At 42.8% G+C, this 27,288-nt stretch overlaps 1 protein-coding gene across 3 annotated transcripts in view; it reads right to left on the reverse strand.

Annotated features, from left to right (window-relative positions):
* The window catches only part of tln2b (talin 2b), an 87,684-nt gene continuing 60,396 nt past the window's right edge, over positions 1 to 27,288 (reverse strand). Inside the window, exons 22-57 of one of the 3 annotated variants that reach the window (XM_074677031.1) lie at positions 26,789 to 26,902; positions 26,576 to 26,689; positions 26,342 to 26,476; positions 26,019 to 26,147; positions 25,809 to 25,911; positions 24,644 to 24,852; positions 24,112 to 24,231; positions 23,737 to 23,934; positions 23,059 to 23,198; positions 22,446 to 22,539; positions 22,064 to 22,153; positions 21,862 to 21,984; positions 20,690 to 20,833; positions 20,307 to 20,468; positions 20,016 to 20,156; positions 19,137 to 19,318; positions 18,197 to 18,329; positions 17,982 to 18,083; positions 17,685 to 17,855; positions 16,938 to 17,084; positions 15,859 to 15,960; positions 15,600 to 15,719; positions 14,828 to 14,974; positions 13,827 to 13,993; positions 13,286 to 13,469; positions 12,443 to 12,568; positions 10,931 to 11,047; positions 10,344 to 10,529; positions 9,753 to 9,860; positions 8,769 to 8,874; positions 7,400 to 7,524; positions 5,410 to 5,535; positions 5,250 to 5,312; positions 4,984 to 5,166; positions 4,766 to 4,891; positions 1 to 2,191 (exon numbers count right to left, since the gene is read on the reverse strand). In XM_074677031.1, the coding sequence (XP_074533132.1) occupies positions 2,063 to 2,191; positions 4,766 to 4,891; positions 4,984 to 5,166; positions 5,250 to 5,312; positions 5,410 to 5,535; positions 7,400 to 7,524; positions 8,769 to 8,874; positions 9,753 to 9,860; positions 10,344 to 10,529; positions 10,931 to 11,047; positions 12,443 to 12,568; positions 13,286 to 13,469; positions 13,827 to 13,993; positions 14,828 to 14,974; positions 15,600 to 15,719; positions 15,859 to 15,960; positions 16,938 to 17,084; positions 17,685 to 17,855; positions 17,982 to 18,083; positions 18,197 to 18,329; positions 19,137 to 19,318; positions 20,016 to 20,156; positions 20,307 to 20,468; positions 20,690 to 20,833; positions 21,862 to 21,984; positions 22,064 to 22,153; positions 22,446 to 22,539; positions 23,059 to 23,198; positions 23,737 to 23,934; positions 24,112 to 24,231; positions 24,644 to 24,852; positions 25,809 to 25,911; positions 26,019 to 26,147; positions 26,342 to 26,476; positions 26,576 to 26,689; positions 26,789 to 26,902 (4,866 nt within the window). In that variant the 3' untranslated portion in view covers positions 1 to 2,062. Of the gene's footprint in view, positions 2,192 to 4,765; positions 4,892 to 4,983; positions 5,167 to 5,249; positions 5,313 to 5,409; positions 5,536 to 7,399; positions 7,525 to 8,768; positions 8,875 to 9,752; positions 9,861 to 10,343; positions 10,530 to 10,930; positions 11,048 to 12,442; positions 12,569 to 13,285; positions 13,470 to 13,826; positions 13,994 to 14,827; positions 14,975 to 15,599; positions 15,720 to 15,858; positions 15,961 to 16,937; positions 17,085 to 17,684; positions 17,856 to 17,981; positions 18,084 to 18,196; positions 18,330 to 19,136; positions 19,319 to 20,015; positions 20,157 to 20,282; positions 20,469 to 20,689; positions 20,834 to 21,861; positions 21,985 to 22,063; positions 22,154 to 22,445; positions 22,540 to 23,058; positions 23,199 to 23,736; positions 23,935 to 24,111; positions 24,232 to 24,643; positions 24,853 to 25,808; positions 25,912 to 26,018; positions 26,148 to 26,341; positions 26,477 to 26,575; positions 26,690 to 26,788; positions 26,903 to 27,288 lie in introns of all 3 variants that reach the window. The other 2 variants (XM_074677030.1, XM_074677029.1) reach the window with 2 other exon arrangements.

The raw sequence follows: 27,288 nt of genomic DNA on the forward strand, positions 1-27,288 counted from the left end.
AACTCTTTATTTTAGGTGAATACAAAAAATACTTTTGTGACCAGATAAATATAATACATACAGCATAAAATCATAAAACTAATGCAGCCTGTTAAAGAAAAGCACAACACCTAGTCAGAACAGAGCTAGTAACTTTTTTCTATTTCCGTTAGTACTCGCACAACTCAGTTAGACAATATACTTAAGGGTAATTCTTACATTTACGGATAAAAACTAAATGTAGTGGTTAGACAAGGAAGTCCTGCTTTTAAGAGGGACTTGGCGTAACAATTTCAACAATTTCCTCACACACAAATTGCCACATGCTCATGGAATGCAGTCTAGTGTTAGTCGTCCGATATGGTCTTTAAACCCTAAGGTGTCCACACATGCCCTTTAATATCAGCAGTATAACATAGTAGGCAAGTAGGCCACCAGCCACAAGGCATTGTATTGTATGGCGAAGGACTAGGTGACAGTTCATTAAGACCCCTGTGGGGATTAGACTGGCATAATGTTCTGATCCAGAGAGGACAAGGCTCAGGCTCCCGGCCAGCCTGATCTTCAGCTGCTCGCAGGGCAGACTTGAGTAAGGCACTAGTACACGATGCAGTCCAAGACACTGGCAAGGACAGACTGAGGAGATGAAGTGCGTAAAATATCCAATATATTACACATTAATATACCAAAGGAATAAACAAATCCTTGAATACAATTCCTTTGTTAGAGCGTGATTCTTTTTCCTTTGACTTTTTTTTTCTTTAAGGAAAATCCAACATTTAATATAATGGAAGCTTTATATTGCCTTCTTTAGTGCTCGACTTCAGTGCATAACATACGCCCAAATATCATCTCACACAACCACTTTTACAACAGCGCAGAGTCTCATTATTATCCTGTTAGAATATTCAGTGTAATGTATTGCTTAGACAGTCTAAAGTGAGAATGCCTTTACCATGAGAGGGCAGTGACTGGTGGAGAATATCTGCATCTTTGTGTGTGTGTGTGTGTGTGTGTGTGTGTGTGTGTGACAACAGTACATTGGGTACCCAAACTAAATAATCTGGCCAGTGTTAATGGGGGGAGGAACGACGACAAGAGATAATAACATGACAAATAATGTAAACATGTAGTCCTCACACAGCTCTGTATACATTAGGAAAGGACTGGAGGAGTTACAGGAAGTGACATAATGTACAAGCAGCATGAAATATTTGGTCACATAGAGGAATCCAGATTCTCAGTCAGATTACACCAGTTTGCTCCTTAAGAGCGAGTAGTTTCTCTAAAAATGTCAGTCAAGAATAAATATATTTAGCTAATGTTGGCTAGTGGTCTGTTCAGTTACCTTAATCAGAGCCTCTTATTTTTGGCTGATAGTTTCATAAGAGGGATTTGAAAGTTAAAAGCAAACCCCAACTTCACATTTTATTAGTAAAATACAAGTGCCTTCCACTTCACACTACTCTATTGGTTAGTAGCTTCATTGATATGTATAGACATTATGGTGCATGCAAGCCAGTGGTGAAATGAAGCACCCCCTCCCTCCCTCCCACTCTGTTATTAACCCTCAGAGGTTTTCTATTATGGGTACCAGCAAAGAACCCTTGGTTTAATCTTGCAGATGTCTCATCAGTTCATTTATATTTGCTTCAAATCCTTCAACATTTATAAAACATTCAATGATAATCGAGGATTTCTACTTCTGCAACATCTTCGATTCATGATTGTAACAGTCAGTAATGCTCATGATGCAGAAACACTCAAAGTACAAATAGGTTTAACACACATCTTTACCATCAGCCTCCTCCATATTGAACTTCTGAGTGCCAGTGCCACTCACTGACAGATGCACACAAACACCTCACGCGCACACATACACACACATTCACACACATTCACACGTATACACTACAGAGCACAGGCACTTGTTTTTCTCACCAAACAGGCCTGTTTCAAGTGCTGTATATTCTTCGGTTATATATGAGAGTAAAGCAGCCAATCACACGTCGGCAACGTCTCCCCATGACAGGAGGGTCTCATCGGTGCAGAGCGGCACAGCACATCCCGTTCACTCAGCCAATCAGCCCTCGTCCTCCCTCAACTCGCTGGGCAGGAACTTGTACTGCTGCTGTCGGATCTGAGCCAGCTTTTTTCGCGCTTCCTCCAGCTCTCGCTCCTTCCTCAGCATCTCCTCCTGAGCTGCAATGATCTGAGGAGAGAGGGGAACAGCTGACAGAAAATGTACCTTCTACTCATCCTAATCCCCATGGGTAGCTGGATATGACAAACCTAAAGCTGCACAGCACTCAGTCTACTCTATTAACGCAGAGAACAATAGAGGGGGAAAAAAACAGAGGACAGAATCTAGCTTTATGTTAAACCAAACCCAACATGTGACAATATTTAATCTCATCTGCAATATTTGCTCTACACATCTATGTTTGTGATACATGGAACCTGAAATCGCACATGGTTTGATCTGTTTTAACAAGTCATGTAATGACTTCTTATGCTGTGTTAAATACTTGATCCTGATTGGTCAACAGTGATTAATCAGCAGCAGCACAAGTGGCTCCAGAGACAACACGATCAGTCTTGAGGGTCAGAGATGGCACAGATGTGTGATCAGCCTTAAGCAGATACTGGATCCAGTTTCTATCTCTAATATAGTAAAGCAGAGCATGTTCCTGTCCTGCAATCAAGGTATCAGAAAAGATCTCTCAGCTTTGCTTTAGCATCTTGCTGTAGATTAGCCGCTACCTAGCTATCGTTACAAAATAATGGAGACAGCGTTCAATGCATCCCTCAGTGCAGACCACAAAAATTTCTTACACAATATCTTGCCAAGTGCTGAAACACTAACAAATGCCAGTGGTTAACCACAATAACATGTTATCAGCCAGTCAGATTATCCCATGTGTTCCACCAGAGAGGAAAATGTTTACTGACAAACTTTATGGTTCTAATTTGATTCAAGAGTTGTTGTAACTTCACACGTTTCAACTACAAATTGCTGCAGTCTTCCTCAAAATCCACAGTCCTGTGATGTTGTGTGAGTTGGATGTCAAAAGGCAAACAACTTGTTGTGCCAGGAAAACACAGAATCACATCTTTAGCCTGACGTTTAAAGGGTCAGAAAAAACAGTTCAGAGCTATCATTTGACCAAATTAAGATCAAAAACATGCTTTGCACACATTAAACAGCTCTTACTTTTTCTCACCTAGGGCTATAAAGTTTTTCCTGGGTCCTTTATTGTATTATTAGTGTTGCTCTTTAAAACAGCAGCTTTTTGTGCTAGCAGGCTGTAAAACAAAGAGGCACCTGCATGCACTACGATCGAAATGCAGAAAGGTGGATTATTTTTCCTCATACATTTAAGTTGCCAGTTGGCTATGGCTGCCTTTTGCAGAAGCTCTCTCTTCTTTGTCCATTTCTTGTAATTTTTTGTAATCTCTTTTTCGTAATCTTTGTATTTGGAGTGGATCATTTGTTGGTCATGGACACCAAACTTTTTGTGGCTTCAGTGATATTTTTACTAATTTTTCTCCGGTGTTTGTCTGGAGAGCCAACACGTAACCATGGCTGCATTGTTTATACGTGAACTCAGCTGCTAGCAGCCTGTTGCATGTCAATGCTAACTGGTGTAAGGCCTGATGTCTTCCCACAAGGTGAGGAGAAGGAGGTGAGGACGACGTGCTGGTTCTCAGGTGTGAGCTAAGAAGTGACGACATCGACCTGTCCTTCCATCCGTTGTAGGAATGTAAGATCTATCTCCAATAAGATGGACGAGCTAGCTGTGCTAACACAGCACCAGAGGGAATACCAGAGGGCAGAGTAGCATCATGCTATTCACAGACATGGCTAACGCAGCTAACATCAGACACCAATGCCACATTGGAGGAGCTTCACCTGCTGTGAGCAGACAGGATCTAGGACACGGAGACTGAACAGACTGCTGAGGAAGCTCAGTCCTGGACCCTGTGGAGGTGGAGGCTGGCTGAACTGGAGAATGATGGACAAGCTGTCATCATTTATTTTCTTATGGACCTTTTTTGTACTTTCTATACACTTTCTTACTTTTGTTTTCTTGATTGCTGCTGTGACTTCAATTTTTTTGTATTTGTTACTATGACAATAAAGTTCTATTCTATTCTATTCTATTCTATTCTATTCTATTCTATTCTATTCTATTCTATTCTATTCTATTCTATTCTATATATGGGTGGGGCTTAAATGAGCCTGATTTTTAAAATAAAAACAAAAGATGGTTAATCAGACTAATGTGTTTAAGGAAGCAATACAGTTCAAGGCTCCCCTCAGTGTGACAATCACTAGGTATCAATAAACTGTAAGCTTCACTGCTGGGATAAAAACTGACAAGCTGATGCCCAGCTGGAGCACACCACTGACTAAAGCAGGAGTTCAATCAATCAAGATGAAAAGTGAAGCTTCCTGTAGCACCATCAACTTCTGAAAAAAAATAGACAGTCGCACCTCACTTGCTGTCAAATCTTTGCAGAGATGAAAAGGAAGCTAGTTCTCAAGTCTTCATGAGATGTGATGTTTTGCAGCTGTGGGCGTCTAGTTAAACTGTTCCACAGCTTTGAAATGAAGCCGATGTGCTGTTCAGCCACAGCAGCTCATCATCACTTCAGATATACTGCCATGGCATTTTTGCACATCAGCGAGAGGTGCAAACATGCAGTGAAAAGGGCAAGCAGCACAATAAGAAGAATTTCTCCACCAGGTTTCACATAAATACCTTTGGGGAGTTTATCTCACCTGAGCAATGCCGCCAACAAATTTGGTCTTAACTACCACGCTGTCATCTTCTGTCTTGTCAAATGCTGCTTTCTGGGCCGCCTTCACCAGGTTGTCTGACGCTCGCTTCACTGCATTTCCAGCACCCTTGGAACAGATTATTTTAAATTTAGCACCAACACAAATCATTCATGCCTTAAATTAGTGCTATAGTCATGAAAAATGTGTTTTTCTGCCACCTGTAGTCTCCTCATGGCCTCAGAGTCCTGGTCAGCCTTCACCTTGCAGGCCACCAGCAGTTGAGCTGTGGAGGCAGCGACCTGTTTGGCTGAACAGATGAGCTTCTCCTCACTGGCGTGGCCCTGCACTGAGGCATTAGCTGCCTCACACAGGTTACTAGTGGCTGCTGCGACCATACGAGCCTATAGAGAGCCACATTGTTCACATGCTTTAAGTTACAGTACACATTTCAGATCACTGTGAAAGAGTTTAAAAGGCCCCTTACTGCTGATATGAGACCCTGAGACCACTGGCCATCATCCACCGCATTGGCTAGATTGGATCCCACCTGAGTCAAGCATTGAGTAGAAGCATTAGGTTTATGTAGTTTAACACAAGCAGTGATGTACAAAGTTGCCAAGTTTCCAATCAGTGTGATGACAGACCTTGCCTTGGGCCACCAGCTCTCTCTGAGCGGCTGATGCAGATTTTACCAGAGCGCTAGTTGCAGCAGCGATGGACTTCGCTGCTTCTAAGATCTGCTCTTCGAAATCCAGAGTCTCGTCTGCCTGCTGAAAGTAAAAACATGAATTCAAACTCATTGCTATTTTTATCTGCGTTAAAAAGTAGAAAGGAGATAAAGAGAGAAAATCTGTTGGAATCCATCATGGAAATATGCATCCATCAGTAGCCACTGCCAAGAACATGACTCAGAACATTCAAATGGATCTTTTAAAAGCACACATGAAAGGCTGTCTCTCAGTGATGACTAGTTACAATGTCCCACTTCTTAAACCTGACCCAAAAACCCACAATCACACTTTATCAGCTTAGAGACAGTTAACAAACGGCCATCTCTGCCGATTGACCCCAGAGCTCCATAGACAACAAAAGGCACACGTGGCTGGAGACAGGGCGGGACACTGTAGGAATATGTTTGATATATAGTTGGACTGAATAACAACCTAATATATCAAACATATCAGACAGAGCCCTGCAGAGAAGGCTTCCAGGTCTACAACGGCTCAGAGAGGAAGGGAAGGAGGGAGGGCAAGGAAGCATGCTGGGAGCTGGAGGGCCCTCCTTCCTTAAAGGGTGGGAGGGACGAAGGAGAAGAGGAGGGGGAGAAATGAAGAGGAAGACGAAGTATCCAACCTGTTTCAGACAAATAAATAAACCTCTGGGATAAAAAAAAAACTCTATTTGTGGGTTTATGACTTCAAAGATTTTTTTTGGTGGCATCTCTGTCTTGACAAAAGAAATAAATCAGATGTGCAGTTAGCTTTCTATGTTTCATCTCCATCTGGTTCTAAAACCAATCATGGACAGGCAACCACTGCATTTATTTTCCTTAATGTAGGAAAAAGAAAGACGTAGTCCTTTAAAAATACATTTACTATCTTCCTGATGTGAGAAAGCAATGATGAAATGCAACATTACACCCTCCTTCAGGATGTCTGGTTTCTTATTTTTCACTAGAGGGAGACACTGACATTTAAAAAAGGACAAGTCTTTCACTCACTAATCCACACTCAAAACCATAAGGGGCCTCATAAATGCAGTCTGTAGTCGTGGCATTAAAGTATGAGACAGAGCTTTATTCTGTTTTTATTAAAAGTTGAGTAAACTAAACATGCTGTCCTCTCACACAGGCCAGAGTCTGTCTGACAGTCACTTTGTCCACAGGAAAAGGTGTACAGAAAAGGGAGGGAAGCAAAGGGAGGAAAGCACCACAGAGACAGAGGGAAGAGCACCAGGATCCAACTATCCAGTCTCCAGAGACACACAAACACAATCATGCAGTACACAAAACACCAAAAACACAACCCTGTATCACGTACAGAGCAACATCAGACTACGTTCTCCTCCTTAAACCACTGTCACTGCCATCTCCCATATTTATCTCATTTCCTCTGCACATGATGTGGTCAAGTCATTTTGTTTTTTGAGGCAACACAGCAGCGTAGGGGGTGATGACTAACAGGCCTCCCCCTCAGTTTAGTTTAGCAATGAGAAACACTGCAATAAAACAAAGGATGTAAGTTCAATAAGGCAGAGGCGCTCTGTCTCCGAAAGGGTCACAACAGTTCATCATTCATTTGAACTTGTTCCAACATAAGCTTGAAGACTCAGCGGTGTAATTGCGTCTCCTGGCAACACAACTCAAAATAATGTTCAAAAGTGCCTTTGAAGAAAGTTTTCCAGCGCATCATATGTTAGCACACTGGACCAGCTGTCTGAGTCAACATGGTATGAGTTTTTTTTTCTCCTCTAATGATAATGTGATAGCAGCTCAGTCAGTGAAAAAGATGACTCCACTTCAAAGTCGGTGTCACCTTTTCCTACCTCTGGCCCACATGGTCTCCCAGCTGATCAATGGCAAAAAGCTGTGCGTGGGTTTGTGTGGGTGGACAGGGTTGAGAGGGGCACTTATACCTTAGGTTTGGCTCTAGGTTTCAGCTGCTCCAGTTTCTTGGCTGCAGCTTCAATGGACGCCGCTGCTCCGAGGAGCTCGGTCTCTGCGATGACAGTGGGGTCCTCAGGGTCTACATACTCTAATCCTGAAAGAGAGAAACATTACAGAATGGAGTTATCTCATACTTTCCTAAAACAGGCTCTGAAAGACACCAGCATAATTATTCCTGTGATATGATTTTATATTATTTTATGTGACAAGAGGTTAATGTCATGCTTTTATCACTTTTCATGCACTCTTCAACACAATCGACTTCAACTGCAACGCTCCAAAGAACCGTTTGCAGTGTGAATGTGATCCTTCAAAGTTAAATAAGATAAACTCAAAGTTAGAAGAAACGCACATTTGATGGATCATTGTCTTTTTATAGGTTTTTAAGTGCCTGTAAAACCGAGCTATTTGGGAACAGCTTGCTAAAACAGATGGAACCATGTTTTCATAGATTATGTTGAGCTCTGGGGAAATCTGTTCCTGCCCCTGCCCCCCCACGCCATCAGTCCTCTACCCCCCTCCAACTCTTATGAAAGGTGATCTGGAGTGAAAAAAAGCCCAATCACGTCCCACTTACCTCCATCTGAGGCAGCAGGGAAAGACAGAGGGGAGAGGGAGAAAGAGTACACGGGATGTTAGCGAGGTGAAGTGGATAGCCCCGCTGGGTCACAGTCTATACACTGGAATCTGATTATCATCCAAACACAATCTATTACTCCTGTCAGATGCAGCAGTGCTTCTTCTGAAGGAAACCTGCTGGTCTGTTTGTGTCATAGCCATCTGACAGCGCTTCATTTGGAACAATTTGCACAGCAATCACTCCATGCTACAATTTCAATATTCCAAAGTGATTTTCCTGACCTATCTTTAATACTGAGGCAGACAGGTTTGGTGGCTTGACTCAATAACATCACATTATTCATTCCAGAGGATTAGGACTCCTTTGACTAATCTCTACCATCTCTACAATCCCGTCATTTTTTATGTTTCATCAAATTGACTTGGCTCCCGATGGGAAGCCCTCTGCTCTAAACTCATTCTGCAATATCAGCTTACCCCCTTTTCCCTGCAGTGGCTGTAATGTCTCTCTTCTGTCATTTTAAAACTAAAACCTGCTGCTGACTGACAGGATACAAGCAAATGTTTCAATAAATTATTATTATTCTTATCTTTAATGAAGTGTAGAACACCAGGTGTGTACACTTTTCATTTTTTTTAATTGATCTATACATTGTAGACATTAGTGGGATAGGGCAAAAAATAACTTTAGGTTGTCAATCTTGCATTCATCCCTGAAAAGTGTGTGATGTTGAGTATCACCCGTGTGTGACGCCTCACCTTTCATGGACTCGGCTGTTTGGACGAGCTCCGTCACACATGCGGCCACATGCTTTGAGTGTGTGGCCAGCTGCTGCTTCTGCTCTGGCACAGGTTTCTGTAACACCTGACGACACAAGAGCCAAACACATGTTGAATTACATTCAAACACAAAAGAAGAAGAGCAGCAAGAAAAGTAAAATCAAAGACGTCAGTAAGAGCGTGGACAAGGAAACTCTTTAAAAAGAAATGTAACAAGGCGCTGAATGGATGAGACACTGAATACAACATTCTCTCATTCAGTTCTTTTAACCTTTTAAGCATTGACAGTGCACTCCTTATATAAGAGCAGAATTGATAAAATAAGGTGTAGTAGGTGGCAGAGTTACTGTCCAAGTCAGAAATTTACAAAGCATATGGAAAAATTAATTAAGCTTCTAAACTTATTCATCAGAAGTTGTTACCTCTTTGTGAAACACAAGGGGAGTGTTAGTTTGAGCTATGAAATGTAATCAAAATTAGTTTGGCTGATTAATATGCATTTATGCAACAAGGGTATCAGAAAATAAATCAGATTTTATGCGCTGTGATGTAAAATATGAAACTTGATTTAATTTGAGATTGACATAGAGACTGACAGAAAAAAAGTTTTTAAACATGCCAACAAAATAAAAAGTGCATTTGTTATCCAGAACAAGTAATGATTAGGGCTCATTGTTTTGGTGTTTCTGTGGTATTTTGTATGGTTTTAAAATGCAAGGATTAGCACAAGCCTAAGCATGACTGACAGGAATCTGAGACCGTTTTTTTAATCATCAGAGGATTCAATCCTACAGATAAGGCCTGTAAAAACTCTTTGTGGATGAGTAAATATCAGGATGCTGGGTTCCATAACATTGTGGCGCACACACACACACACACACACACACACACACAAACTCACACACACACACATTCGTCCCCTCCATGCTTTATTTATGGGACATGTGAGTGTAATTCTCTAACCTGCAGGACTTGCTCCAGAAGGTTGATGTATCCAGTGGTGCACTCAGTGCCATACTGCAGGGCCTTGCTCCTTAACTCGTCGCTCACCTCCGGGTGGTGAGCTGCTTGCTGAAAGGGCGAGGAGAAAGGTAAATGGTACATTTTAAACATTCCCAGGAGGACAGAAAATACTTCCAGAATAAAAAGACTTGAACAGCTCTCAAGAGATATAAGGGGCAAACGTAGGTCTAGGAAAGCCTTGTTTTGTGATTGTGTATACACTGTAACATAAACCATTATTTAGAGCTAGTATTAGTTTGAAGTCTTCACACATTCATCTGTTTTTTTGGCCTGCTGATCTCTATGTTTCGTCTCGTCCTATCTTGTTACAAGTGCTCTACAGTTGCTGAAGGACATCCTGACTGATGCTTTGCTGCACGACTTTGAAAAGTGACTGAGTCACTACCAGCCAGCAGGAGCAGCCATAAAGTCGAATGGACTGTAATGTCCTCTCTGCTCTCAGCGGTGCTGGCCTCACATGTTCCCTGGCAGCCTGTGACGCCTGTGATGTCTGTGTGAGGCCCGCTCTGGCAGGGCGGTGTGGATTAGCACCTTGCAGGTAGTCAGCATATCAGTGATGGCTTTGCGGCTCAGGTTGGCAGTGGCGATCACATCCTCCTGCTGGGCAGAGTTGCCTGCAGCCACTGCTTTGGCTGTGGCTAAAGTGATGCCCTTTGTCATGCGGATGAACTCCTCAGGTGTGGTGGGCTTGTCTGGGACGTCCTTGGACTGGAATACCTGACAGGGTGAGGTCCCACAGACACAAGCAGTCAGATACAAGCATGATGGACCCTCAGATATGTTTTTGTAGTCTCAAAAAAGAAATGGCTGGAGGTCCCTCAATAAGGATTAACAGCAAAGTACAAAATATAAGCTCTTAAAATCTTCCTCCTGGCTTTCTCTACCTGCTGCTTCTATGAGACTCTGATAAGAGCTGCGTGAAACCTGCAGGGGCCAGGAGTAAAGGAAGAGGAAAGGTACTGGACAAATAATAAAGGAGAAAAATAACAGAAGGCTCCAGTGTTTTCTCCAGGATAATGGACATAGATATCCCTGACTCTCTTTGTGTCAGCTCTGCAAAGAGGCTGTGTCTCATCAAATGTCTCCCAGAAGCCCATAAAGAAGAGATTCTTCCTTACTGTCAGCTCCTGCTTGATGCACTCAATGGTGGCCTCCAGTGCCCTGGTCCCACGAGTCGCCTCATCCTCCACTGCCTTTACTGTTTTTAGCAGAGACGTCACGTTGGTCACCATGACCTGTCAGATAAAAGAGTATGATGAGGCTCATGGCCAAGCCAGAAGGTGGAGCTCTTTCTCCTCTACTACAAGATTATAAAATCATTCCTGTCTCCTCCTTCACCGATTTCATTACACTGAATAGTCTAATGTGTAAGAGGTGCCTATCTAATTAAAATGACCGGCATTAGCTGCTGAAGGACTAGACAGACGGTTGAGTTTCAAACTGAAAGAGGGCAATAAGCCACCTGTAACACAATTTTTTTTACTTGCAGAGGCTGGAAAAAAAACATCAAAGTTTTATTCACGGTGACACATTCAGCTGTGTATGCTGCCTTTGGGAAAGTGTACATTATTGGGTTAGGAATTCAAGCAACATGATCGCCAGGAGTCTGAGAGGGTCCCTTTTGGAGGTCACCATATGTTAGAGGAGCAGAAACAATCTGTCATCACAACCAGGTCCATGGGTGGCCCTAATTCCATTTAGATGAGACAACACGAGAGACCCCCATGTGACAGGGGGAGTGAGAGACTGAGTTTAGGATGATAGAAGTGGGGTGAATAGATATAATGGATGTGAAAGTATGGTTGAAAAAGGCATTAAAAGATGCGATGCTTCATCCTTCATTGCAGTGACCACACACATCCTCCTGTAAAGGTTGTATCCCTAGTGTCAAGTCTCAAGCAACAATCAAGAGTGACACACTTTCAAGTCAGAAAGCCTAACAAAATTATTCTAATGTGATTTAAATGTTTAGTTCAGAATATGCTATGCTCTTTTTAACGCTTTGTCTCATCAGTCCTATTTCTGTTTACTCAGTCTTTGCAACGGCCAAGGACACAGATTTTGTAGTCAGGCTCTTCTCAAAGAGAATCCCACATGTTGCTCTTGCAAATATCTTTCACCTCTTGAGTTGTTTCTGTGGCAAAAAAACAAGTTTTTCTTGCACAAACTAAATCCTTTGTTTTTCCAGCAATAAAAATACAAACGACTTGAAGTGTCAAAAAGAATCGTTCAGCCGAGCTGTACTCGAAGCTTCGCTCTGATCAGTCAAAAAACCTGCTCTGTTGTTGCTTTGACTGTCACAATAGAGAAAGTCCTAAAGATAGTTTTCAGTAAGGCACGCCATCCCTCACACACACACACGAATGCACTCGATGTACACCACAGTGACGGGTTTTGTCCCACATACAGACATGACAGCCAGTAAAAAGAATACCTCACAAATGCTGATAAGAGCTGTCAAATCACTCAGCCTACAAGACACGTCAAACTAAACATAGGACTGATTCAAAGAGAGCATTTGTAGAAAACATATCTCAGACAGGAGAAGAGACTGAATAATAAAGTAAAGGCTGTGCCGCTGATAACTACACAGCTTTAACCTGATATGTCCAAGCGATGCGTTTCTCTACCTTTGCAGCGCCCTTCAGCTGATACATGGACGGGTCGTCGGCTGCCTTTCCTGCGGCACATTTGGTGGCACCGATGAGTTCAGCCAGAGCCTTGGCTACATCCCGCACGGCGTTAATCAGAACCACCTGAGGAGACAGAGCTGGTATCAACATGGCACAATGGTCAGAGTATCATTCCATCTGTAGCACCCCAGGGAGAGGATTTAACACCGCGGCCCTTATCATTCCCACCTCGTCATGATAGTAAAGACTCAGTGGAGGGCAGAGATAGAGGCGCACACACAGGGGAGAGAAGAGACACAGTGTTTATCTGATGAAAATATAATTACAAAGAAAATCAAACAGTGGGTGTAGAAGAGATCGAAAACAATCATTGTAGATAAATAACACCACAAAAAATGTAGTGATAACGTTTTTTATTAGTCGCTTAACAATACGAGAGGCTGAGTAAAAATTAATAAATAGATTTTTAAGAAAACACAGTTCAGCTTTAAATGTCCTTCATTTGTATGGCACTGTGAGAGAAATGAAGCTAAGTGTGCTTTTAAAAGAGGAAAATAAATGCTCATTAAAACAGAGAGAATAGACATAAAAAAGATAAGAGCCAAAAAAAACAGGGGTGTAACTCTGAGTGGATAATAATCAGACAAGATTTAAAGAAACAAAAAAAGATAAAGAGCTGCAATAAATAAGACAGAAGTTTCATTACCCATTTGGTAAAGATAGAAAAAAATGAAGAGAAAAATAAAACACATTTAAGACAAACAGCTGTAGCCACAAGTGGCTCAAACGTCTGGTTTCATGAGCAATCTCTGGTGTAAATGCGTCCATGGTTTTCCTCACCTGCGTCTCCGGGTCCTCGGAGCCCATACTGGTTGCTCCTAGTTTGACCACCTCAGTGAGCTGGGTGATGGTCTTGGCTGAAGACTGGGCAGCCTGGGCCAGTTTCTCCTGGCTGGATGCGGCTCCGGCAACCAGCAGCTTGGTGTCCTCCACCAGTGTCTTGGCTGTCTTCAAGATGCTCTCCCTGATGAACGGGACACATTGTGTCACAATCTGCTCCACAGTCGCACTCGAGTACCAGCAATACGAAAGGAAGCTGTTGTTTTCCCTGACAGATTGTTTGTTTAGAATGACAAATTTCCAATTACATTTGTTATGTGAAATGCATCTGATTATGCAGCTTGACTGACAAACTGCACATTCCTTGAGTGAGTCATCAAAGAAAGAGGGATGGCCAAAAAAGAGGCAGTGGTGTTTGGGTGTACAAACTTGGCAACTGAAAAAATCAATTTCCAATTTTTTAACACGATTAAATGCTCAAGTTTTGATTTCACTCAAAGTCCTGCTCTGTTTGACTTTTCTCAGATTAAGGTTTCTGCACCTGTGATCTGCAAAAGATTCCTCGTTCTCAGGGTTAAGTGTTCCAGCTGAGGCAAACATGATGGTGGTGTCCAGGTCAGCGAGGATGCCAGAAACAGCGCTGGCTGCTGTAATACAGGCCTGGGTGCCTTTGTTTCCCGCCTGTAGCGCCGACAGTACCAAGGACACCTGAAACATGTAAGGCATAGCATTAAGATTTTTCAGAGATGAATATTTCCCGAGGGACTGTATGCATTGCATGTTTAACAATGGAACAGCAGGGTTTCAAATATCTAGCACGTGGCAGAAGAAGAGCCTTTACAAACCACAAAGACTGTTGTCTGTTCATCCCTCACAGACAAACGGAGAGCCTGAAGAGGTGCAGGCTTTCCATATCAGCAAGTGTGAGACCTCGAATTATTCAACTTTCATATGAGTGCTGAATCAAATCATAGCCTGAGAACGGAGAGAAATTCTAATGTGCGGGCTGCTGCCAGGGTCACAGCAGGCAGGCATTAGTATTATTATTTACTGCACAGTGTGAGGGTGGTCAGAGGAGCATGACCTGCATGACTGCTATAAAAAAGGAGTGAAGTAACAGTTCTTCCAATCTTAAAAAAGCATTCATTAAAACCTCTATTGATTTCACTTCATTGTAGCTGAACCTTTAGGCTACCACTAAACTCTAAAAATAATTAAGTAGAAAACATTTCCTGCAGCCACGGGATAATTATTCACACCTGAACTGCTTTTTTCAAATCTTGCTGTTGCACTCACTCTGCTATGTAACACTTTATTCAAAGAAATAATTAAATACAGAAACTGTACTGGGCAATGCATGAAATGTATTTTTATAAAAATGCTAATGCTGAGCAAAAACTACTTCTAAACCTCCAACAGCACAGATGGCAAATTGTGATGGCAAAAAATAGACTTCCTTCAAAAAAGTCATATGCAATAAGTTTAAAGCTTTCATGCACAAGAGGTAACGATGCAGTTTCTGTCTGTGTGTGCAGAGCTTACCTTCTCTGTGACTGCACGGGCACACTCAATGAGCTCCCGTTTGGAGAAGCTGTCAGTCGGGCTGAGCTGCAGGGCTCCAGCCTTCTGGACCAAGAAGATACAGCCATGACCCAACTCTTGTACCCGTGTCTTTATCTGGTAACCAACCTGAAAGCACAAGAAGGTGTCAACTTACACTGCATCTATCTTCTCATTTATGTCACTTAACTACATACTTATACTCATGTCTGATATCCGGCAGGTGAATGAAAAACAATTTCAAGCACCCTCACAGAGGAAATGCTGGCTCTACCTCTTTAATATCCAGACAGAGATTCACGGGTGGGTGGTACTTCATTATAAGCATCACTATAGGCTTTTAGACTTGTAGAGGCACAATGTTGCTATGGTAACCCGCAGGGCCTCCAGCAACCAGTTATATACAAGATATAGTAAGAGCTGTATGCTTATTAGTGCAATGTTTTCCTGTACTCCTGTCCACTAACTATACAAGAAATATGTATGGACAGACAATGTCAGCTTTGAAGGTTATATGATGCCCAAGGAGGATGTGCCTGTTTGATCTCGCAGAGACTGAGGCAGCTTTGAGTTTGAGGTGCTGTATCAGAAACATCCACTCAGATCAGTATGCGAGTAAATACATCTCAAAGCTAATTTTGGAAGGAAATAGAATATTAAGCATTCGTCTGACATTTCAGGGCCACAAGAGTTAAATTTTTCATTAAAGTATTTGATTCACAAGTTTCATCGAACAGAGCGCACAGTTTCTCACCTCCTCTGGCTCTGCAGTGGCAGCAGCAAGAGATCCTTGGTGTGCTAGCTGTCCGTAGTCCATCGTCACCTGAGAGGCAAGGCCACCGAGCTCTTCAGGGCAGGTTACCGACTTAGTCATCTGGCAGCAGAGAGAACATACATCATGTGCAGAGGCTGATTAATGTTTCTGGAGCCCTGCTGCCAAATATTGTCATTGGAGATTGGAAATGTAATGGAAAACACACAGAGACATGACTCTAGTGCATTAGTGCACTCACCATCTCCTGTGCGGTGATAGCTATGGCCTTGGAGAACTTCACCATGGTGGTCTGGTAGTCCACAAAAGAGCCCTCGGGTTCAGGAGGTGTTCCTTCATCCACCTGTAAAAAAATTACCACAGATATTTTAGATATTTAGGGCTAATTTAGCCGTTCTGTGTTTTGGCAGAAAGGAAAAGTAGCACACACCAAGGCACGAATTTACTGATACAAAAACAAATCAGGCTATGGACTGAGCATGGAGGTAATTAATTCATGAAAGCAACCTTGTGACAGTAATGGATATTTATATTCCAATTAACTTTCAACTCTTCAGCTCTGAGTGTTCAAATGCAGGTTTAAACTTTATCTTGGAAACATGTGCCTCTCTCTTGCAGGAATATTATTTCAGGGATTTAGAGGGTCCAAATGTTGAATGATTAAATTAACAGACCCCTGCAAAGATAAATTGAGCTCTGCTGGCGATTTTTAACAATGGATGCACATCATTTGCCAAAGTAAAGTCCTGTTTTATAATACAACTTGTTAAGTGCTATATAATTTAATAACAATCAAAAAGCCATTAGCAAGAACATATAAACCTGGTCCACACACGCAGTCCTCTAATAGACTAAACTTAATATATGCTAATGGAGTTTTAAGGGCTGTCGTTCTGATGTGTTAAAGTTAAGAAAAAAGTCTTTAAAAAAATCACAAAGAGGAGAAATAACAATGAGAGTTAAGATTTCAGATAAGAGTGCATGTCTGCATGCGAGCACATCATCAGCATTTATTAACCACCCTGTCAACACACTGACATGTCCCCAGGCAGGATGAGTGACAGCCAACATCAGCAGTGAGCTGTGGATTTAAAACTTGTCATCTTCTGGACTAATGAGAGACACACTCTGAGCACACCCACTGAGGAATTAGTCTTAGAGGAAAAGCTCATCTTGCTTCCAGACAAATGAGACAGCGAAGAAGTGTCAACCAAAAACCCATAAAAAACACCTGAGCAAATGTCTCACAAGATGCTATCACACATACATTGATTGATGCTCTCTACCCATCACATACACATAACACCACTCTTTACTCACCCTGCCCATGGCCTCTGCGATGGACTCCACCATGCCCCCGACCAAGCCCACTTCACTGGCTGCTTCATTCAAAGTCACCATGATGTCGTCCACGGCCTCTTTCATCAGCTGGGCGGCCTCAGAGATGGCATCGTGGGTGTGGGACGCCTGGGGACACAGTCAGCTAATTAACCAACCTATGACACTGACTTGGTTTAGCTGGAGGTAAATTTATTAGCTTGACAACAGCTCCAGAGAGTCCCTACTGTTTGTAAGCACTCAGTGTCTTACACTTACCCAATTCCTGCTGCTATAAGGATGTATAGCACTTCAATTTGTTATTAATCAAACTCTGTGCGCAATTTTACCAAATTCACATATAAGACAATATGATTATGCAAAAGCAAGGAGTAGATAGGCAGCTTCACACGATGAGACGTTCATTATGCTGTGGGTTTGCTTATGATCGCTCAGTTTGACTGACAGCAGTTTCACCTGAGAATGGGATTAGAAGTTAACTCAATTAATCTCCTCGAGGTGTAGATCAATGCAAATGCTAACACAAAGCAAAAAAACAATAACTTATTGAGCCCTGTTTTGTTAAAGTTTAATATGTGCTAAAAGAAGAACCTGTATTAAACAATTTCTTCTCCCTCAAACAGAAAAGTCTCTTGAAGAATTGCTGCAAACACGACCAAGACTATCTCTCCTCAGTGTAACATACCTAACTATGATGTTCACGACTGAAACAAAGGTAATAATTAGTACCTTTGGGTTTCCCCCGCCTTCCTTGGCAGCGTACAGCATCTGTAGTGCGGATTCAGAAAGGGTTTTGGTCTGATCCAGGATGGTCATTTGCTGCTGGTGGTCATGCAGCTTAGACGCCAGGCCCACTGATGCCACAATGAGCGGGTCAAAGTAACTGGCGAGCTGGGTCACCTGTGTGAACAAGTGTAAGAAAACTGTCTGAGAAAGGAGTGTACCATAAAATGAGAAACAGGGGAGAAAATGTGTTTCTCTTTCTAAATCCAGAGGGGATTGGAGGATATATGTTCAGAACAGCACCTTGTGTCCTAGCTGGGCAGCTTCACCTCGAGCTGCTGTAGAGACAGGATCAATCAAATGCCCAATCTCCTGGACAGAGGAAGTGAGCTGCTCCTGCAGCGCCTGGTGAGTTACAACAGCAGAAAGTTATGCTCTGAGTCTGAAGAGAAAGACTACAGATCCCATTAGGTTCTTTTTCTCGGACAAGATAAAGCTGATGGGGTACATGAACTCACTTCCATGGAGATATCATCTCTGCAGGGCAAGGTCTGTCCAACTGCAGCGAGGGACGCTTGCTCAATGTCCCGGATGCACTTATTGATATTATCGATGGAGTAATCGCACTCTCTCTGTCCTGGTGCCTTGTCTCTGCCATCAGAAATGTTACAGGGCACACACATACGTCATCTTTCTCTACATTACTCTAGAAGTGCCAACACAATGTGTTTTAAGAAAAAAAGATGCTAATACACATTAACTTTAAGGGTCCAGTTTGAATTTGTGATTGTTACTTTCTTGTCAAGAAACATCTGTACACAAAATCTGCAGCCAAAAACTGATAAGCTTAGTTTAGTAAAATAATAAAAGCAGGGGCAAGTACAGCCAGGTAAAAACACACTTCACCTTCTAGCAGTTTAAAAGCCCACAGATAAAAATATTTCAGCTTGTTTGCTTCAACTGCACAAAACACAAAGAAATTAATCAACTTGTTGTGACTTAAGAAAAGGAAAATTGGCTCATGGATTATCTCCACAATCAGCCTGCAGACAACTGTTATCAATCTCAATTTCTTTAAAGTTTATTACCAGCCAAAGTATAAACACATGTGCTCTGTCTTAGCTGTCTTGGATCATGGAGTATGTACATGCTTTGGAGGATGATGATGAAGATAGGAGTGGGTGGGGCTTTTCCTTTGATAAAATATGTTTCAGATTCACAGCGGCTCATCATCTCATCTCTGCTCTATAACGTTCTCAAATCTATTACAAGGCAGCGGGAATCTCTGTAGATATAAACTAATGCGGCAATTTATTGCTCAGCTGAGCAGAAATCACAGAATAAGCCCTCTGCTTTCAGAAACAATTTCTTCCCCCAGCTGTGAGCAAACCATTCTAAACTTTGATTCAGGATAATCCTGCAGGGACAGATGTGGCAGCAGGTGGAGATAATACCGACCTGATGGAGGTGATGAGACTCTTGATGGAGTCAGAAACCGTCCTGGAGTGGCCAGCCAGTATGGACCATGTGGGAGGGTCTTTGGGATTGAGGACCAGTGACCGGGCGGTTTCTAAAAGGTAAGTCGAGCTGTCGAGCATGGAGCGGGCTGAACGCACGATAGGTTCCTGTGCTGCAGATCCCTGTCCCAGCCAAAAAGGAGGCGCAGGTGAAACAACAGCCAGGTAACAGCTCAACAGCAGTAGAGGTAGCCAAATTGGTATGACAGAGTTGTTAATATCACTTGACTACCTTGGAGAGATCAAAGGTGCAATCAAAGCACGGATGAGATTAGAAAGGCAGATTTACACACATGCAGGAAGAAACACCTTCAGTCTTTATGATCCGAGCCAAAGCCTCCCTCGACAATTAGATTAACAAGCCAAAGATTAGAGCAGCTGTGCTGGGAGAGAGTGCAGTTAAACACTGCCCTCAGAAAGATTACAGCCATAAAGCTTTTAGAGAACTGTGCAGTTACTGTTCCACGAAGATAGAAAAATAAAAATCCATCTTTCCCCTCGATTCTTTTCATGACATTAAAAGAAAAATAGAAATTGGAACCAAATCTGATCCCCACAGTGTTCGCTGTACAAATCTTTTTTGTGTTGGCTCATATAAAACTGAAATTGAGTGCAGATGTCACAAACATATTCATTAAGTCTCTCCGCAGAAGCCTCGAGATCCTATGTAGGATGAGTGAAAATAATTACTAAGTGGGTGTCTCTCAGAACAGAGGACCTGATAAAAGATAGCAATAAATTCTCATTCAGATAAAGCACGGTTATAAGTGGGGGAATAATAAGCAGGGCATCACAAATCAGTTTCAGAATGAATAGTTACCTCGTTGCTGATCTGAGCGGGGATGCTGGCAAATTCTGGGTTGCTGGCAAAGGTTGACAGGTTTTCTACAGCTTCAAGGAGAGGGGTCGTAGCAACACGGCACCTGTTTCTGTTCTCATCTGAAAAATCTCCATCTAAGGCCTGGAACAATGGAAAAAACATGTTCAAAATAACACATGACCTATTTCTGTAAGTGACTGAATCATACACACGTACACAGCAGCTTCCCACATGATGAAAGAATGCAGTAACAAATTTACACTCAACGTTTTGATCAGTTGGGGAGTTAACCTTGATGGTTTTGACAAGGTTGGCCGTCGTGTTGGCCACCTCTTTGGCCGACTGGACAAACTGTCTCCTTGCAACAGGGTTGGAGGTCTTAGAGGAAGCCAGGCGGCAAGCGTTACAGAGAGCTGATGTGTGTTTGGCTACTATTGTTGCTGCAGACAAGACCTGACCAAGAAAAACAAATGAGAAAAGAGCTGAGTTGTGTAAAATGAGGCATTTCCAAGCAAATGTTCAGAGTTAAGTATTTACGACAGTCAGGTCGATTCAAAGTTTTCAAACTTAATGAGCCAGTTAATTCCACTCACAAGAGATCTATACATGCGGCTGTCCCCATATGGCAGGGGATGGTCCTTTAATGTTTTCAAGCTCCGCATGGAGGCACTTACCTGTGAAGGACTACTGGCTGGGTCCACTAGGTTCTGACAAGCCATCTGTATGGCCTGATGAGCCCTTGCAAACTGAATGGGATCCACCAAGCCTTCATGGCCAGACTGGCTGTTGGGGTCAGATACACCCACAAGATAAGAGGCCTACAGGAGGAAACCAGAAAGAGTTTAAACAATGTCAGTTTGTCAGTAGACAGGCTTCTTTGTCGTCCTCCAGGACTAGGGATGCACAGTATATCGGTATCAATATCGGCATGTTAGTCATTTTTTTAACATATCGGTATTGGCCGATGTCTAAAAGTGTGCCGATATTTACTCATCAGCTGCCGGCCATTTTCAGAGCATCATGAATGATCTCACAAGACCCAAATAAAATTGTTTTCTATGACTATGTAAACACAAAAACTACCTAAGAAGAGTGGACTCTCTTTTTCATGTCTCCCTTTCTGTTTTTGATCCAACAGAAAATGTACTTTTTTGATCGCATTCATCTTGGGCGCTCCATCCTTTGATCCTCTCCATTATCGTCTTTTCTCACGATCATGCCACTGTTTCTCTCTGAACTACCTCCACATCATCGAGATTGTTTTTTTCCCCCCAATATTGATAATGGTAAATATTAGTTATCGGCCATAACAGTAATACTAATATCAGATATCGGTATTGGCCTTAATTTTCCTATCGGTGCATCCCTACCCATTGGTTTCAGGGACAAGCAAACATTCCCCACACGCAGTCCACCTCCTTTAACAAAAATAGATACAAACAAGAGTCTTTATTTTATATATGAAGAATAACAGAGAGACTTTCTGAAAGAGGGCAAAGAGAGGGAACAGTATATATCAGAGTGAGTCAGAGACACTAAATGTTGTATGGAGGTGAGGGCTTAGAGTCTATTAAACCTTTTATAAAACCTTGCTCACCCTGCAACAATGCCAGGGTTTTCAACAAAAAGGCTCACTCTAAGGTCTCTAATTTTGTTGATGAAAGGAACTTATATTATATAAATATTTGAAATTGATTTAACATAACAGGTAAAGGCCTCTCTACTTTCAAAACATGTTGTTTTTCCCCAAAATGCATGCAGTGTTATGTGAAAATGAAGAAAAAAGCCAATGTGAGAGTAGAAGCATGCTAACTCCAAGTGACTCAGTGTCACGCTGTGATCTCACCTGTCCTGCAGCCTCCGTCAGCCCGCACAGAGCTTTGGATGCTACACCCACGCTGTCCCCGAAGGCTAACACATCTCCTGTCTTGCAGTGCTGAGAAATGCCAGCCATTGACTCTCCCAGGACCTACATTAAAAGAAGCACATGTCACCTTCAGCTGCTTACTGAAGGAAATGTTCATGCAGATATTTTTACAAGGCTGTACCTTTGAGTTCTCCATGACACTCTCGATGCAATCAAAGTAGGAGAGTTCGTTGACCGGCTCATTTGGATTCTCCAAGAGTCCTCTGACAGCCTGTGCAAAGATGGAAATGACAGTTTTCAACGAAAGTGGACACACTGACATTTCATTATGGACTCATTTAATGGCTAGCTTACTCGATATTTCAAAAAAGAAACACTAAAAATGTAAAACATGAGAATGAGGCCTTAAACATACCAAGATTTGTCATCATTTTGAGGCATTTTTGCGGGAAAAGATGTACCCTATATTGTTACTGTAGTTACAGCACATAACTGAATGTGCATCTACAATGAAAGGCTTGATGGAAAACTGTGTGTGGCCCAGTGTTTGTGATGGCAGCTACCTCCAGCTCCCTCAAGGCGTTGTCACACTCTTTTTGTCCTGCTGCTTGCTGCGTACAGATGGTGATCAGCTGGTTAATACTCTCTGTCACTGCCCTGAAACACACAGAAAGCCACACAGGCTCTTTTAGCTCTCACATGTGTCCTCTGCATGCACACACAGCCTGGGTTCACACACTCTCTTACATGCTTTTAGCTCCGCCATTCAAGCATGGCACTGCTGGCTCCTCACTGCGGTAGGCTAACACACTCGCACAGGAGAGCTGAGATTGTCTTGAGTTTGTGTTCAGCCTTGCTGAGCACATACAGACTCAAGCCAAGGCTTCCATCTTCCTAATTAGACAGAGAGAAGTCAGTCAAGCCCAAAGCCCAGCGGGACCAGCTGCTTGGCTTCTCACTAAGATGAGGATTCATACTCCCTCCAGCAATACCAAAGAGACAGAGCTTAGGAGAGGCATAGAGGTGCAGTGGAGAGAAGTTTGTGACATTTGAAGTATAAGAGAGGCATACAGAGGCATGATGGATCAGATAACCAGTACTCGTGTATATTTCTTATCAGAAAAAAAGAGAGGAGAAAATCAGATACATATCAAGTGCAATAGCATCTTATCGCACCTTGCTGCCACAGCTAGAAGATTCTTAGCATTGGCTGCACCTGGATCCACAGACAGAGACTTGGCAGCTAGCAGCAGCTTACTGGACGCCATCGAGATGTTTTTCAGATTACCAATGACTTGGATCTGGTCGTCCTTGCTCTGAAAAGAAAAGAAGGAGAAAAGATACGGGTAGTTTTCCAAGATAGATCTCAGAACTCTTTTATACACACTGTAGTTACTGTATCAGGAACAGCAGTGTACGACTAGAAGATTCTGGATGTGTCCCCACACCTACATTTCCTTCCTCACTCAGCAGGCCTCGTTGAGCCTGATTAAAGCTCAGGTGTCACGCTACATCAACTCCAATCCCAGACGATCTTCCCAAATTAATGAGCAAAATAACCAGAACAAGAACATCACAAGATCTCATTACATCTGACTGTGTTAGTGCTCTTGGGGACAATCATTTGCCTAAGTGAATTAGATTTAAAGTCTAATTAACAAATGGCTTAAATAGCTTGGGTAATAAATTGACACAAAAATGAGCTTGTCCACTCAGCATTTAGGACTTTTTTTATGTTTGTCCATAAAAAGTTTCAATGGCTCTCCATGATGTAAAAGAAAACTGGTCTCGGTGGTTTAACGCTGATCTGATTCGATGTAATGTGGAGAGGGTTTGTGTGATCGTGAAACCTACCTGGGTGTGTCCTGCCATTTCAATGCCAGCATCCAGGAACTCATCAAAGTCTTGGCTGAACTTCCCCGAGGCCGCAGCCAGCTGGCTGCTAGTACCGCGGGAGGAGTGGACGACCTCGCCTGCAGAGTGGTTGAGTTCAGCTGCGGTGTGGTTCAGATCAGTCTGGGCCTCCTGGAATGTTTTACTGCAGGGAGGGAGCTTCAAAGACAAAGACACATCATTCAGGACAGACGTGGTGCACATCAAAAATCAGATGGAAATAACTTGATCAAGCACTTGGTGACATGTTAATGTATGTCTTCAGTGCAGATGTTATGTTAGAAACACAGATGCTAAAAAACAACAAATGAAGAAAAGCCTCAGGAGGACTCTCACCATGTCCACCAGCAGCTTCTTGCTGGCCTCTCCAATGCTTCTGAGTGCCATGTCGACATCCTTCTGGCCTGGCAGGCAATTCACACAATTATTCAGAGAGTGTGACACCGCTTTGGCCACCTGAAACACAGCACAACACTCTGTCAACGGACTGTCATTAGTCATTCTAACAATATCCTACAAAACACGAAGGCCCAGAGCAAAGCTATAAGGGGGAAAACATCTCAGATGCAAATTGTACCCACAGCAGTGCACAATGATTCCTGTCACTAATTTATGCTGCTGTCACAGATATATGCCAAACAATATGTTTTTCCCCTAAAGGGCTGCAGGAGAATGAGCGGTTTTACTCTGGCACTCCTGAGAGAGGAAAACCAGGCGGGAGGCAGAGCACAGAGAAAATAGCAGCGCTTAGAGGAGACGACTGTTATGGAAACAAGAAATGTTTACAAATCAGCAGGGGGCGATGGGGTGGGCTCACAGGAATAATGTGATAGTGGTGTGAATGTCACCGCCTCGGGACCTACGCTACCTGTGCCAGTCTTTGCTGACTCTCAGCATCTCCTGGATGAACCAGGGCCTGGTGGGCTTCGTGGATCAGCATGGCTGAGCCTTCCATGACGTTCTGAGCCGAGTCCAGCATCGCAGCTGCAGCCTGGGGCTCTTTGGTGCTGGCTGCAACTCCTCTTGCTGCTTGAGCCAATGTCCGTAAAGCTTGTGCCGTTTCTCTGGCAGCCACACCTGTAAACAACCAGCAAAAGGGGACATCATGGAGCAAACCCAATAATATTTGTACGGGTAAAGCACAGCATGGATTTCCTTTCTTGTGCATCAAAAACACAGAATTTTATATAAATCAATATAAAATATGTTTCCAAACACTATGAAGGAAAATTAATTGTTAAGTTAGAGTTTTGATTTGAGAGTTGGCTACGTTACCTGATGAAATTAGAACTAACATCTGACTAACGCTATTAATCAGGCTCATTAGTTTAGCAGCAGTGAAGTTAAAGCAGCACACACACACACACACACACACACACACACACACACACACACACACACACACACACACACACACACACACACACACACAGAAGGTATGGGTATTTACAGTCTTAAGCACAGTTATGATAACATTGTTTAAATCAGCTGGCAGGAGCTCACGCTTCCACACTGAGAACAAACTGTGAAACTGAAATACCCTCACTGTTTAAATAAATGAGACAATATACTAAATATATTGCTCCACATGGGAGGTACCCTTAACGTATTATACATAGAGCCAGGAAGAAAAAGAAGCAAATTGCATCAAATTACATTAAGCAGCCAAGTGGAGCCATTTACTGATGGAATGTTAAATCTAGTGAAAATAAAATTAATGAGCAGCGAGCAGCACCCTGGGCCACAGCATGGGGCTCTGTCTTGAAGTGTTCATTGTTAGAAAAGCCTATCCTTATCAGTCTTCATCTCTCCTCCCCTGAGATCATAAATTTAGCCAAAACAGCAAAGCCATGCTGTACTAAGGGGTTCGATTTAAGGCAGTAGTGACAGCACAAATGGGTTCATCATATTCTCTGCTCACACCCACTTTGCACAGTGGAGTAATAAAAGACTCTTTCTCCCTTCAAAATCGAATTCACCCTTCATCTTATCAACATTCACAAAGCAATGCTATTGCTCTTTACTTTTCTTACCTGTGTAATGTTCATTGCCCTGTGCAGCACATGTCAGTAACTGGGCCATAGAGGAACCCACAGCCTTGGATGTACTTCCTAAATCTTGAGCACACTTCTCCAGCTGTGTGGGCAACAGAAAACACATATTACCCCGTCAATTTAAAGGCACTTGCTCCTCATCCTCTTTACAGTGTTGTGCTCCTACTGTAGAAATCGCTGTGTACTGACCGTTTCCCCAGGAAGAGGCTTTAACTGGCCATCAATGACGGACATCTTTGCATCCTGAAGCTCACTCTTCAGAGTCTGGACAGTTTTAAGGGCTGAATCTATCTCCAGAGGACCACAGGCTTCATGGGCCTTCAAATAAATTGTAAAAAAAAAGTTACTAACAAGCAGATAGGCATTTTCGAAAAGGGCACTATGCCAGCCTATATGCTGTGCTTGGTTTCTGTGACTGAGATTAAACTTGGCCTCACTGCAAATACATTTCAGAGAGGAATACATTTTCTGTATAAGTGGGATGTATTCTGCTAACAACAATGTTTAGGTACCTTCTGGGTAGCAGTCCTGAGCTCAGCCAGGCAGGTAGCCAAGTTTTTGGCACACTGGCCAAGTTGCATGGCAGCAGCCTGGTCAGCCACTGTTGGGACTGCTGACTTAGCTGATGTTACCATCTTACTTCCAGGCTGGAAAGAAGTCAAAGAGAAACAAAAGCACAGTTTCACTGCTGTGTGCTCTGACTGTAGTTTGATAGTGGATATCTGTTAAAGGGTAAAAGGTCCAACCTGCAAGAAGCTCTGGCTGGCCATGATGAGGGTAAGCTGGGCACAGAGCTCCTCGGGCTGGGCCTGGCTGCTCCTCATCCCCTGCACCAACTGGGGAATACTATCTGCTACAGCCTGCATTGAAACACACCTCACATGTTCACATCTGCTTTTTAAAGTGCTATCTGAAAATTAAAGTGAAAGATGAATATGGGAAAACACATTTGATCATACCTTGCAGCTGTGCACTAGTTGTTGGTGTGACACTGTATTTTTGTTTGAAGCAGCAGCATTTTGGGCAGCTGCAATGGTCTGAGTAGCAGCAGCCGCTGCCTGCTTAGCAGCTATCTGTTGAAGAGACACAAATGGAAATCTTTTAGGATTAAAGAAGAAAGAAGAAACTTCAGTTATGTTCTGTGCAGCATTATGCTGTCTTGTTCTGGACTCGAGCAGAACTGCTCTAATCAATGTCAGAGGGGTCACAAACTAAATGTTTTGTAAGAGGAGGGGAGTGGGTGGGATTGTACAGCTCGATCTTTATTTTATAAGCTCACAGCTTTCTTTTTGCTGTTCCTGAAACTATATGAACAAATATATGCTGCTCTGCTCCCAGTAATTCACAGACACAAAGCTAGCTTTGAAGTCATGGCAGGATTGAAAACAGAAGGAGAGAAGAGACATTCCTTTTTGAGTGTATGATGAGGGGAGGATGAAAAAGCGGTCAGAACTCATGG

Source organism: Halichoeres trimaculatus, unplaced genomic scaffold (genome assembly GCF_033239565.1).
Source record: "Halichoeres trimaculatus isolate MK-OKI-2021-1 unplaced genomic scaffold, fHalTri1.1 fHalTri1_scaffold_10, whole genome shotgun sequence".
Taxonomy (NCBI): Eukaryota; Metazoa; Chordata; class Actinopteri; order Labriformes; family Labridae; genus Halichoeres; species Halichoeres trimaculatus.